General features: G+C 41.7%; 1 protein-coding gene across 2 annotated transcripts in view; it reads left to right on the top strand.

The window, feature by feature from the left end:
• LOC120516982 (son of sevenless homolog 1-like) overlaps positions 1-14,334 on the top strand; it is a 119,942-nt gene that overhangs the window by 32,697 nt on the left and 72,911 nt on the right. For both annotated transcript variants that reach the window (XM_039739023.1, XM_039739025.1), the window contains exon 2: positions 9,161-9,286. In XM_039739023.1, coding sequence (XP_039594957.1) covers positions 9,161-9,286 — 126 coding nt within the window. The remainder of the gene's footprint in view (positions 1-9,160; positions 9,287-14,334) is intronic.

Below are 14,334 nucleotides of genomic sequence, written 5' to 3'. Positions count from 1 at the left end.
CGTGAACGTTCTGGCTGTGGCTTGCTGCTGGATTTTCAGATCTTGCATCTGGCAACAGTTGACTACAGGATGGAAAGTGGCACCTTGAGCTGCCCAAAGCCTTTTCTAATTAATTTGTCTTTTTCTGTCACTTGACAAAACTTTTGTGTGACTTTCTGCAACCAGCGCTCATCGCAGCTTCTTCTTGCTCGTGTTGGCTAGTGTGGCACGTTGCAACAGTCCCGAACTGCGCAAGCAGGATGCTTGTGTCGTATGTTGAAATGCAGTGTAGAGGAGATGCTTTGTGTTTTATAGCACTTTATTAGACACTTTGCAGCCATCTTTGTCTCTTTATTTATTTGCTCAGAACTTCCTCAAGCCCTGCTTTCTTTAACACCGTTTCAGTTTCACCGAAGGTTTCTCTCTGCTTACCAGCTCATTGATGATTTCTCATGAGCTCAGCCACATTAGTTGTCTTATGATTTGCAGAATGCTTAAAGTTTCAAAGGGTTGGCTGTTCTCAACACCACCTAAAGTTGTGGATTTGGTGTTCTTGAAGGTAAAGGAATCCAACATGTAGCTTAAATACTTGCCTTATGTGCATACTTAATATGTTTAACAGTAAGAAGAAATATCATTTTCTAGTACCGATCTGAAGTACCCAAACTGTAGTTCTGCACCTTGCTCACCCAGCAATGACCCAATTGATTTTTGGTCATTTCATTGCCCTTTAAGGTATGATTTAGCCACACAAGAATGGAGTTCATGGAATATTTGCAGGCTGTGTGCTTTTCTAGGCTCCCCTGTAGCTGCCACTGAAGCTGCTCATCTAAATGATGGCTGCTGACTCGGCAATGCAGTTATCCTCCGCTGATGTAAGAGGTGCAGCGATGTCATGCTGTATTTACATTTGTATACATGCTGCATTCCGTATGTTTATTTTGTGTTTGTTATTTTGTTAGTATTGCCTTGCATGCAAGTAAGAATTTCCTTACAATTTCTGGGTTTAAGTTTCACAGATCTGCCTGTTCACGGGTTTTATTATTTTGCAAGTTTTGCAACCTATTGCAGAAACCACAGACGACACTGTAGCATGGCCACTTAAGTGAACTGCAAATCCCAGCAGCACCGGGAGTACTGCGTCCTTCGGCCACTTTGGCAGTTGTTGCAAGTAGTTCTGGGTAAAACAAGAAGAGGGTGCTAGTTTTAAATGTGCTTCACAAGAAGCCTGCAGGATCACAGTTGGTGGTGCCCTTTTTTTTTTTAATGCTTCACTGCACTATTGGATCACAGTTACAGGCACTGGATTAAAGTTTTCTCTGGAGGTGTGGCAGAGAAGTAATGAGACTGAAAAAAATAAAAACTTTGGTAAATAAAAAATCAAACATCAATGTTATCCCCTTCAAAGTAGTTCCCTTGGGCAGCTACACACCGATGGAGACGTTGTTCTCACTGTTGGTAGCAGCGCTAGAAGTCTTCAACCGGTATGGTCTTCAGCATGTCCGTTACACTCTTTTGGATGTTTTCTAAAGTCCCGAAATGACGTCCTTTGAGGACATTTTTCAGTCACACGGACTGAGGTCAGGTGAATAAGGGGGCTGGGGAACAACAGGAATGCGTTTTTTCGATTGTCCTTCTGCTCAATTGTGAGGTTTTTCGGCACCATTTTGGCACAGACCTTTCGCATGTGCAAATGTTCAGTCAAAATTTGATGAACGGTAAATCTGTTCAAATTTAATTGTTCACTCAACATTCTTAATGTTAAACGACGGTCTGATCTCACAAGAGTATTCACACGTTCGATGTTTTCATTGGTTTTCGAAGTTGAAGTCCTCCCTGAATGGTGTTCATCTTCAACGTGTTTTCTGCCTTCCAAAAATGATTTGTGCCAGCGAAAAACTTGAGCTCGGGATAAAGAATGTTCCCCATAGGCCTGTTTTAACTTTTCAAACGTTACACTTGCCGTTTAATGGCACAACGTTGCTCCAAATTCCGCTGCTCCATTTTGCGTGACGCACAACCAAAAACACAACTTCGCTAACAGCAGTCACAAAAATCACGTAGTTAACGGAAGGAGTTGAAACTCGCACTGAGCTATGGGAGGGTACTGATACACGGGCTCTATCAAGGACAACAGCGCAGCGTTGCCAGATCGCTTGCAGTGTTGCCAGTCTCATTACTTTTCTGCCACACCTCGTATACTTGTCCTACCCCTGCTAGTTTGTGAGGTTTCATATGGGTTGGAAGACGTCTTTGTCGTTTTTTCTTCACGCAGTACACCTCCGACTAGAAGTAGAACAGCAGTTCAGACCACTTGCAGAAATCCTCAGATGATTCTGCACCTTAGGGGTGCATTGATAAGGGGAATGAGACAAAGCAGAGGAGTCAGGTGGAGAACTTTGTGTCTTGGTGCAGAAAGAATTGTGAGCGAATCCAAAGAAGAACTGGTGATTGACTTTCATCATGCCAAAGAGCCTCTCCTCCCAGTCTCTATTCAGGAAGTGTTGCACTCCTACCAGTACTTGTTGGTCCTCATCAGTGATGAAATGGACTGGTCTCATAACACAGAGGAACTCGAGAAGAAAGGGAAATGACACCCTTTACGTCTTCTACATCTCTGTGATGGCCAATGTGGTGTGCTGGGCCAGTAAGATCACTTCAAGAGATGCCCACCAGATCAACAAGCTACTTAAAACGGCAGGTTCACTTATGCTTAATGCCCTCTGGATGAGCTGGAGGTTTTGACAAAGGTAAGAATGAAGACAAAACGGAGTCCCATTATGAACAATGCTGCACATCCTTCCTCTCTCTGACACACCAACTCTGAGGACTTTCAGTCAACCCGTCGTCCAGCAGAAGCGTGTCAAGAAATGCTAAGGGGGCTCCTTTATACCCAAAGCAGTATGCCCTCATACTGGGACTGCCAAGTCAGAAGTTTTTCTTTCTTTTTAATTTCTTTTCTTATTAGTCATTCTGGTGTGTGTTCAGGCCATGTTGTGTGTTGTGTGTGTGTGTTTGTGTGTTTCTATCTAGCTGTTTATTTATTTAAACAGCTTCTGTAGAAAGCCAAATTTCTCCCTGGGGCAAAATAAAGTCCATCTATCCATCTCCTGTCAAGCTGAAAGGCTTCAGTTCAGGTTGCTGTCACAGTTGTAATCTCTTATTTTAAACTCTTCTCTTATTTCCTGATAGCTTGGGGTCTGCAGTTCTGGATTAAATTTACTGGACTAGGCCTCATCACTTTAAAATAGAAACCGACCATCCTCTTCCCTGTATTCAAGACGTCGTACAGAACGACTTGTATAGAATCAGCGGAGCCTTTTTAGTATCGCAGCGCGATTCCGAAGCCAACATGTGTGCTCTCCGGTTGTAGACCCCCGCCTCCTTTTTCACGTGGATTTCTTTTCTGCCTCCAGATATTGCCATTGTGTACGTAATGTGCCGTATGTTTGTCATGGTTTCCCTTCCTGCTTGTTCGACTTTACCTTTATTTACATTCAGACCTCATTTACCTCATGTATCAAACTCTGTCCATTACTGTTTACTTTGCGTACACAAAGAGGGAAGAGAGCCAGCCCTAGGTGTGTCTATTTTTAGAAGCTGAAAGTTATGTTACAATAAGCGCCGCACACACACACACACACGTTTGCACTTCTCTCCGCTTTACTGGCAGGAATGCAAACCGCTGAGCAGCTCGCTGCCTGAACTTGTTCTGTGGTCAAGCTGCTGTGACTTCCTCACTCGCCATTTGCTGCTCTGCCCCTGTTTATTCATTTGCTCATCCTCTTGAGGTTTCGTGGCCTGCTGGGAGTTCCACTTCGAGCTAAAAGGACTTGCAGAAGAGGTGTCCGTCATCCGGGCTGCCTCTGTCACCCTTCAGAGAAAGCTGTCCTCCAGGTTTGTTTTGGCAGCTCAAAGAGGACTGGTGGTGTGCGGCTAGCCAATGGGGATCATGCATGGGTGTCTGGGGGAAGTGAGCAGGTCTCCAGACAGAAATCAAGATTTGCAGCTATGGCACTTCTTCATAACCTTGTGAGCCAGCTTCATGTTACTACTGTCACTTCGGGGTTTTTCAGTAATCTGAGTCATCTGCCCGGTAATCCATACAGTAGCCTCAGGAAGTATTCAGACCCCATCACTTTCTGCAAACTTAATTGTGTTGTAGGTTTAATCTTAAATTAGTAAATTTGCCATTTTTGTCTATCAGTCTACTCTCGGTAACCCATCAGCAAGAGTGAAAGGGAAGATCTGCAGGCCAACTAACTACATTATATGGGTGGGAGACGGTGGCACTGACCCAAAAGCAGGAGACCGAGCTGGAGGTGACGGAGTTACAGATGCTAAGATTTGCATTGGGTGTGACGAGGATGGACAGGATTAGGAACGAGGACATTAGAGGGTCAGCTCAGGTTGGACGGTTGAGAGACAAAGTCAGAGAGGCGAGATTACATTGGTTTGGACATGTGCAGAGGAGAGATGGTGGGTATATTGGGAGAAGGATGCTAAGGATAGAGCTGACAGGGAAGAGGAACAGAGGAAGGCCTAAGAGAAGGTTTATGAATGTGGTGAGAGAAGATATGCAGGTGATGGGGGTGACAGAGCAAGATGATGAGGACAGGAAGATATGGAACAAGATGATCTGCTGTGGTAACCGCTAACAAGAGCAGCCAAAAGAAGAAGAAGTCTACTCTTGGTAACCCATTTTCAATCAATCAATCAACATTTATTTCTATAGCACATATTCATACAAAAAAATGTAGCTCAAAGTGCTTTACAAAATGAATAGAAAAATAGAAGACACAATAAAAAATAAACATAAGTCAACATTAATTAACATAAAATAAGTAAGGTCCGATGGCCAGGTTGGACAGAAAAAACAAAAAAAAACTCCAAAAGCTGGAGAAAAAAAATAAAAAAATTTTGACAGCCAAAATATATACTGGGATCTGGACTCTGACTCGGCCACTCCAGGACATTCACATGGTTGTTTTGTAGTTTTGGCTTCACGCTTGGTGTTGGTGTCTTGCTGATAAACCCATCTTCTCTCATGGTGCAGGTTCCTTGCAGACGCCTTCAGGTTTTCCTTCAGGATTTTCTCAGATTTTGCTGCATTCATTTTCCCATTACAAACCTTCTAGGCCCTGAAGCAAAGAATCTTCACCACAGCCTGATGCTGCCAACCTCCATGCTTCAGGGTGGAGTGCAGTGTTCAAAGATGACATTCAATCTGATGGCCAAACAAGGCTCATTTTTAGTCTCATCAAACCTTAAATCCTTCTTCCCACTGAGTCTCCCATATGCTTTCTGCCAAATAACCCTGTGCATTTCTTTTTTCTCTTGTGTCTCATTCCCATAAAGCTAAGACTGATGGTTGTCTGCCCGAGCTGTCCACTCTTGGCCACTTGTGACTCCTTCAGAGTTCCCAGAAGTCTCTTGGTGACCTCCCTCATTCATCATTTTCAGTTTTGGTGGGCAGCCTGCTCTAGCAGATTTACAGCTCTGCCATACTCTTTCCATTTCTTCATGATATCTTTGTACAGTGCATTGGTATATCTCTTGGAGAATGGAACTTTCCTGACAAATCCCCTGGAAGGGCGAGGGTGCCAAATTTCTACACAACTGGCCTGCTCAAAGCCAAATTGTGCCACACAGAGAGACTGGCAAACAGGCATGTTGAGCACAGTAGGGATTTCTGCATTGAAGGGGAACTCGCCTACAAGCTCAGTTTAAGATTAATGTAGGCGCTGGCAGTGTGGTGTCGTGGTTAAGGCTCTGGACTTCAAACCCTGAGGTTGTGGATTTATATCCCACTACTGACACCTGTGTGACCACAAGCACGTCACTTCATCTGCCTGAGTCCCAACTGGAAAAATGTAACCAATTGTATATCAGATATCGTAAGTCATCTATATCTCTATATAAAATCCAACGTCTGTCTGCCTGTCTGTCCACTTTTCACAAGAGAACTACGTAACAGATTTAGATTCGATGTCTTTCTATAATTTTCTTGAACATTCCGTTTGATTTTATGACTTCTGTCATTGTGCTAAGTATCATAGTTAGCTTTCGTACCGATTTATGTGCACAAATCCGAGAGAGAGACGCAGTGGGCCACAGGGATGGGGAAGCGAGACCTTAGGAGTGGGGAGCTGGGTAGGTCCCTCCTCATTCATGCACCAACCTAGGGCCATTGCCTTAACTCCTGTGGACGCTAGAGGCGCTGTTGCCCTGTGAAACCCAATGGACAGACATCCAAGACACACGTGTAAAAGCACCAAGTCCATCCATCCATTATCCAACCCGCTATATCCTAACTACAGGGTCACGGGGGGGTCTGCTGGAGCCAATCCTAGCCAACAAAGGGTGCAAGGCAAGAAACAAACCCCAGGCAAGGGCGCCAGCCCACCACAGAAAAGCACCAAGTATGATTTTTAATATTTTTCTTAAATAAAGTGCACAAAGCACCACGCTCGCCACAATTCCCAAATATCCAATAATCAATAAGTACAATAATCCAATCCTCCACTCCCAGCAGCTCCGTCAAACACCCTCCCAACTCCAGCTCAGCTTTTCCTTTTTATATTCCTTGACCCAGAAGTGCTCCTTCTCTTCTTTCAGGTCAAACTCCACATCATCCGTCTTCAAGTATCCTGGAAGTACTGTGGGCTTCCATCCTCGTGACTCCGAAGTACTTCAAGGTTATAAGAAAAGTAGGAGGGCTGAGAAAATGGACTCCATGTCCCATGATGCCCTGAGGGAATCCGGGATACATTTACTGTCCAGGGGAGCTGCCACCTAGCGTCCAGGGGGGAGGCAGTGTCCTGGAAATGCTGCCCTTCTCCACTCTTTCAGTTCTGGGACGTCCCGGCCGGATTGAACTGCAGGCCGTCTATCACACTCCGCTTAGTTAGCGAATGAGAGAACTACTTAACGGATTTAGATCTGGATTTTTTTTTTTTCTATAATTTGTTTGAACATTTTGGTTGATTTTGCGATTTATCTCATCACGCTAAGTATCTAGCGGTACCAGTTTATTTGTGTGAATCCAAGAGAGAGGCTGCAAGCTGAGGGGAAGGGAGGGAGCAGGGCCCGGGCCCTCCTCACTCACACGCCAGCCTCCGTTCAAGTCGCTCTACCTCTCGCCACGTGTTGGAGCGTACCTTGTCTCCGCTTAGCCAGCGCTACCTGTTTGTTCAACAGACATTATCATCCAGAGGTTGAGAGAGAGAGAGATCCCACCCACTTATGTTTTAGAGGGTAGCTGCTGATTGGCAGAAATATCGCGACCATGTGCTCTTGTTCCCACGAGGAAGACGCTGCCCAGTCAGAGCTGAACACGATCAGATGGCAATAATTGACGTTAGAGAGTACCTACCTTCCACTTGGCCAGAATTACATTTTTTTATTGATTTTTTTTTTTAAGAGTTTGTCCTGTTTCACTACTACGTGGGCAGAGCCGCAGGGGGACAGCCAGCATTAGATAAAGATGTCAGCCAAATAATAATAATAGATAGGTAGATATGAAACATAATAAATTAGGGGGATATATAGAAAAGATGCTGCATAATGATAGATACTAAAGGCACTGTATTATATAGGCTGGTTTCTATAAATGCTTGATGGTTAGTCAATGTAGCTTAATGGTTAAAGTTCTGGACCAAACCTGGAGGTTGAGGACTCTTATCCCACTACTGACACCTGTGTGACCACGAGCAAGTCACTTCATCTGCCTACACTCCAATTGGAAAAACTAAAGAAATGTAACCAGTTGTATCTTGGGTGTTATAAGTCACCATACGTGAAGGCATCTGCCCAATAATAATTAATAATTAATAATAATAATATAGCACCTTTTACAAAACACTGTCGTGTGCCTACCTTTTCTGTTTCTCCTTGAGTGATGGTTTCAGAGCAGTTTGTGTTTCATTGAGCTGCTACCTTCACTACTGGTTAATTAAACTCTTTACTGGAAAAGTGTTCATTCCCAGTGTGCCAGCTGGGACATACTCAAATAAGATCATATACTGTATCTAATGTTAAGTCACCTTAGGTAAAGGTGTCAGCCAAATTGTAACTAGGAATAATAACAGACAGCTAGGAGACATATAGGAAAGACACTGCGTAATGACAGATACTAAAGGCACTGTATCGTATCGGTAGGTTTTGTATAAAAGTTGGATGGATAAGCAGTGTGGCATAGTGGTTGAGAATTGGGACTTCAAACCCTGAGGTTGTTTGTTCACATCCCACTACTGACACCTGTGTGACCATGAGAACGACTCTTCACCTGCCTGCACTCCAATCAGAAAAACTAAAGAAATATAACTAATTGAATCTCAGGTGTTATAATTAGATAAAGGCGTCTGCCAAATAATAATTAATAGCAATAATAATATAGCACCTTTTACAAAACAGAGTTACTACTAGAGTGACGACTTCCAAGTTGGTGTTGGTGTTTCATTGAGCCGCTACCTTCACTTGTGGTTAATTAAACTTCTTACTGGAAAGGTGTTCATTCCCAGAGTGCCAGCTGGGATGTACTTAAATAAAATACTGACACTGTGCCGCCCCTGGTACACTGGCTACGTGGCAGCAGGCTTCACTGAGAAACTTATCTTCGAGCCACAGGGTAAAGAGACATTAATTAAAGAAGCAAAAGGTATTTTAGGGTTGTGGACCTCGGAGAACTTCTTCTCTGCACTTTTTTTAAACCCGTGACCTCCTCTTCTATGTGCACATCTTGTGCTTTTCCTGTTGTCAGTCCACTGCATTTGAGAACTGCCAAGGGATGTTTTAAACTGTGGGCAGCAGGGTGGCACAGTGGTAAGTTTTGCTTTTCCAGAGCTTCAGGGATCCATGTTTGAAGCTAAGCACAGCTTCTTTTGTTATGGAGTTTTCACATTTTCTCTCATGTCCACCTGGTTTTTCCAGTTTCCAGTTTGTCCAGTTTCCCACAGACATGAATGTGTAACTGGTGATTTTAATTTGGCCATGTGCGTGCCCCTGGAAGAACTGCTGTCTCGTTGGGAATTGATTCCTGCTCGTGCATACTCTCTGGCTTCCTGTGGCTGTTAAATATTTTTTCATAAAATGATTATTTCTTCATTGTCTTTCTTTGTCTTTCACTATTACCAAATTTAGTCTTGCCTGACGTATTTTTTTTTTATTTCTCCTTTTGTAGGTTTTAAATCAAGTTCATCCGAATCTCTCATCCATGGAAGATGCTCTCCAGTACATCGAGGAGCTGATCTTGTTGTTACTCAGTATGCTGTGTCAGGCCCAGCCTCGTTCAGTACAAGATGTAGAGGTAAAGTAGCTCGTCTTCAGGTGTTCGCTTTGTCTTGCTTAAACTTTGTAACTAAAGGTCGACATGTCTTCAACTTTGTTGGTGTTGATCGCTCTAAATTCTTTGTAAATGAGGTTAACCCTGAGTGTGACTGGGGTTAATCTGCTTTGTTTGCATGCCTGAATAATGCATGAGGCAGTGTTCTGCTGCCATCTAGTGGCTAAAATAGCATCATGCTGCAAAAAAAAAAAAATTTTAAATGAATATTTCTATGCATTCTGCCACTCCATGGTAACTCATCAATAGTCACGAGTGGGGAGGAGTTTACATGCAAAAATCACAATGGTATGTAAATGAAAAACTGTTAAGATAGTTTTAGAATAAACTGAACCATTAGTTGAATCAAGCGGTGGTGATGACGATGTGAATTGATCTTCAGATATTAATACAGAAAGTTGATACTGGCGCATATGGCATTGTATGACCGAACCACCGTGATATACCTGGTGACTTCAGTTGTGTGAAGCTCAAGCTTCAGTGAGCTACTCAGCAGTATGGCAAGAAGGCAAAATGATTGCAATCAAATGTAAGGACAGAACGGACGTCGGCCCCTTAAGCACTGTTCACAGTGCAGCAACTGTTGTGTTAGGGGACACGTGGAAGTCCCTAAGCCTTGCGCTTGTGACGTCAGGCTGTGCATTGGTGACCGTCTCAAAACATATCATACGTGTACTAAATCTGCATCACTACAGCAGTGGGCTCTCCACAAATATTTTCCCACAGTCGATACATGGATGGATGGTTGGATAGATAGGTAAGTCGCTATATAATAGATAGATGGATAGTTCTATCTATCTATTTAGCATTATATAGTGCCTTTCATATCTATTTGTCTATCTATCTGGCGGAGTGGTGGCTCTGAGGCTAGGGATCTGCACTGGCAATTGGGAGGTTGCTGGTTCGAATCCCGCAAATGCCAAAAGGGACTCTGCTCTGTTGAGCCCTTGATCAAGGCCCTTAACCTGCAATTACTGAGTGCTTTGAGTAGTGAGAAAAGCGCTATATAAATGCAAAGAATTATTATTATTATTATTATTATTATTATTATTATTATTATTATTATCAGTCTATCAATCTATCTTCATTTGTCCCCAGGGGGAAATTTGTCTATTTGTATTGACACTTTGGTATTTGCATGTTTCTGTTACACATAATAATATTTTTGTTTTGTGATACAAATTCAGCATTCCTGGCTTATTTTTCCACGGGGTAAACATAGCGGGCCGTACAAGATGTGTAGGCTCCCGATTGGCTCTGTCCATCTTATTTTCTTTAATTCTTTTCTGTTTTAGTCTGTAAATGCTAATGCGTCAAAGCACTTAAACTCTTTCATAGTTGTCATTTTGCTAATCACGCTTGTTTTCTTTCTTTTCCTGACATTTTATCTTTCAGACTTAAAAATCTCATTCTTTTTATCATTTGCTGTTTCCATTAACTCCTCTTCAGTATTATGGGCAGTTGCAACATGTGTGTGCGTAATTCGCAGTAATATTACAATAAAGCCGTACTCTTGCCAAAAACTTCACACCTAAATGTGAAGAGCAAAGGATCAAAAACACATTTGGAAGCTTCAAAGAAAACCTAAAAAAGCAATTACTCTTAAAGCTACAGCAAACAGCTTTGTCAGGCTAACCTGGGGTTGGGTGAGATGACTTCAAATGAATTTCAAGGTAATTTAACACATAAATCAATAATGATAAATTAGCATGGATTTTTTAACAGCCCTAGTTTTTAAATTGTACTCAGTTGTCAGGTCAAGGTTATATTTTAAATATGTAAGACTATTAAACCTGCTCACACCTCACCTGAATGTGTTGACTGATTTGTTTCATATTTATGAATAACTAGCAGAATACCCGTGCTTCGCAGCAGAGAAGTAGTGTGTTAAAGAAGGTATGAAAAAGAAAAGGAAAAATTTTTAAAATAACGTAACATGATAAATGTAATTGTTTTGTCATTGATATGAGTGTTGTTCTCATATCTCTCTCTCTCTCTCTCTCTCTATATATATATATATATAAAATATATCTCTATTTATCTATATCTATACTGTACATATATATACACATACATATCTTCATATCTATATACATATCTACATATACACACATATATATATATATATATATATATATATATATATATATATATATATATATACATACCTATCTACATCATATATACACACACACATACATACATACACACACACAAATTATATGTGTGTGTGTGTATATATATATATATATATAATGTAGATAGGTGTGTGTGTGTGTGTATGTATATATATATATATATATATATATATATATATATATATATATATATACACACATACATACACACAGGTATATATATGTGTATATATATGTACTGTATGTGTCTATATGTGTGTATAGCTTTGGTCACTGAGTGCAAGGGAAAAATAATAAAATGTAGTCTATAAGTTATTAAACAGTAAAACATTAACGTTTTAAGAAGTACAGGTACATTGAGCACTACTGGAGTGGTTGCGGGTAAACTACATTTTAAAGACGGTATAACACAACAGGTAAGTAACTAACAGCAGCTAAAATGTATATGGATCATCTCTCTGTAGTAGATCCCTTTTGAAAGGCACTACACGACGGCTGTGGTATAGAAATTACATTTTCTATGTGAACGTTCAAATTTCTGCCTCTGGTAATGTGCCTTACCGGCATTACCAGCAATTAAAGAAAATTAGTTTTGTGTCCTCTGCAGTGTTAAGAGAGAAAGGCTTTGGTTTGGGATAAAAGGAAAAAAGGGGTAAAGAAAGGAAAGTTGCCTTTTTCTTTTATATAGTATAGAGAGATGTGTTCGCTGACGTTATGATCGCCTTTTGGGGACAGTCGCGGTGGGTCTTGTGTAGAGTGGTGAGACGTCCCTGCCATTAATCGGCTGTGATGGCACTGTCAGTCCTCCACTCGTGTGCGTGTTTTCATAATCCGAGCTGAGGACCTCATAATCGTATACGTGCAAAAGAAAGTTCGAATCGCCTTAATATTACTTTGCCGCGGTGTAGAAAAGGGGTCCCGTGTTTGCACTTGTCTGGGCTATAGCTCAGGGGGAGGATGAAAAAAATCAAAAGTGCTCACTTTGACTTAAGGCAGAAGCGCAGTCAGCGTCTCAAAGGCCGGCACAGCTATGCACGCGCGCTGGCTGCTCGACTTTTGCTGGGCAGGAGACCCCAGTTTTGCAGACACGTTCATGATATCAAAAGTCTCAGCGCTCTTTGGAGGTCATTCATATATATATATAGCAAAATACCCGCGCCTCGCAGCGGAGAAGTAGTGTGTTAAAGAAGTAATGAAAAAGAAAAGGAAACATTTTAATAATCACGTAACATGATTGACATTGTCATGAGTGTTGCTGTCATATATATGCCTGCCTAAATAAGTCACGCTCGCTTCGCTCTTACTTTATTTACCGTTCATTTAATCATGGCTAGTGGCGGAAAAATTATAAAATGGAAGGAGGATTACACTGAGTATGGCTTTACCAAAACAATTATTGATGGCGAATCGATTATTCATAAAGCTTGAATTGGTGATCTGTTTTTCTGTGTTAACCTCATATTTTTTCAGAACTTCTTCTCAAACCAAGGGGGTGCGAGGGTAAAATGAATCGGGATGCGCTGATCAATGTAATCGGTGTACCAGGAAATCATGCATTGACAGAAGTTCCCCTTTGCTTGTAATGCAAAGTGTGATTAAATGCGTGATTTTTTAAAGCATTATGGAGCACATGCATCGAAGCTTCTCAGCTGTGCTTATGCTAAGAAAAGGAAAGATTTTAATAATAACGTAACACGATTGTCAATGTAACCTTTTGTAAGTAGTGCCTAGAGGATTCAGTGTGGAGAAACTCTATAGAGACAGCGTGTGTATTAACTTGTGGATTTTTCTGTGAGTATTTGGTGGCAGTGTGACGAAGTTGCTTTGAAAGACGGCGTTAGCCGCGGAGCTCAGCTCAGACCGAAATGAAGTAAATGGGAGGGGAGATGATGACGTGACTCCCCCACCCGCCTTAACTGTCAATCCCCCACAAACACAGTCTCTCGGAATTTTCATAAGCACACCCCTTCACCTGCAATTTTAACTTAGTTACAAAGTGATCAAAACTCTCGTTTATATCCTGCGTCCTCTCATTAAACTTGTATCCTGCATTACCTGTGGGCATGTGAAACGCCAGCGGTAGCCTGTCTATGAACTTAATTTAAACTTTAGGTTTACACCGTGCTTTGTTTCCGAAGTAGCAGCACTCATGAATATGGTAGTATGTGTCAGTCGCTCGCTTCTTATTGTTTCGCTGCCTTCTCAATTATATAATGCATGTTTTCTTCAGCGCTTTTTGGAGCTCTTCCTGGTTTTCTACGCACTGCGTTGACAGTCAGTTCATGTGATTACGTGGAAGGCGTGATGATGTCACACGAAACTCCGCCCCCCACGGCTTTAGAGCTCAACTCCTTTACAGTAAATGGAGAAAAATACCTTCCAGTTATGACCATTACTCGTAGAATTTCGAAATGAAACCTGCTTAATTTTTGTAAGTAAGCTGTAAGGAATGAGCCTGCCAAATTTCAGCCTTCCACCTACACGGGAAGTTGGAGAATTAGTGATGAGGTAGGGAGGGAGGGCGGACTTTGCCTTTTATTAGTATAGAGTATAACATACTGCACAATGCACATTTATAATTTGGGATATTTAACAGACAACCTAACAGAATCATTATGAAATACAAACTAAATCTAAGTTTATTGATGTGGGGGTCATTCCTGTCACATGTACAGAGTACAGTGAAATTCTTTCTTCCATGTGTATATACTTTTTATTTTTATTAAACTACGTGTAAAACTTTACATTTACTTGCAGTAAATTTCTTCTTCCCAAGCCTCCATACTGTCCAAATCCCACGCTAACAACTTAATAGATTCTCCGTTATATGCCCTTCTACCCCGTTTGGTGTCATCTGCAATAGTGCGTACACCT

Source organism: Polypterus senegalus, chromosome 16 (genome assembly GCF_016835505.1).
Source record: "Polypterus senegalus isolate Bchr_013 chromosome 16, ASM1683550v1, whole genome shotgun sequence".
In the NCBI taxonomy this organism is placed as follows: Eukaryota; Metazoa; Chordata; class Cladistia; order Polypteriformes; family Polypteridae; genus Polypterus; species Polypterus senegalus.
The sequence above is the reverse complement of the archived record's forward strand: the minus strand, read 5'-3'. Positions and strand labels throughout refer to the sequence as shown.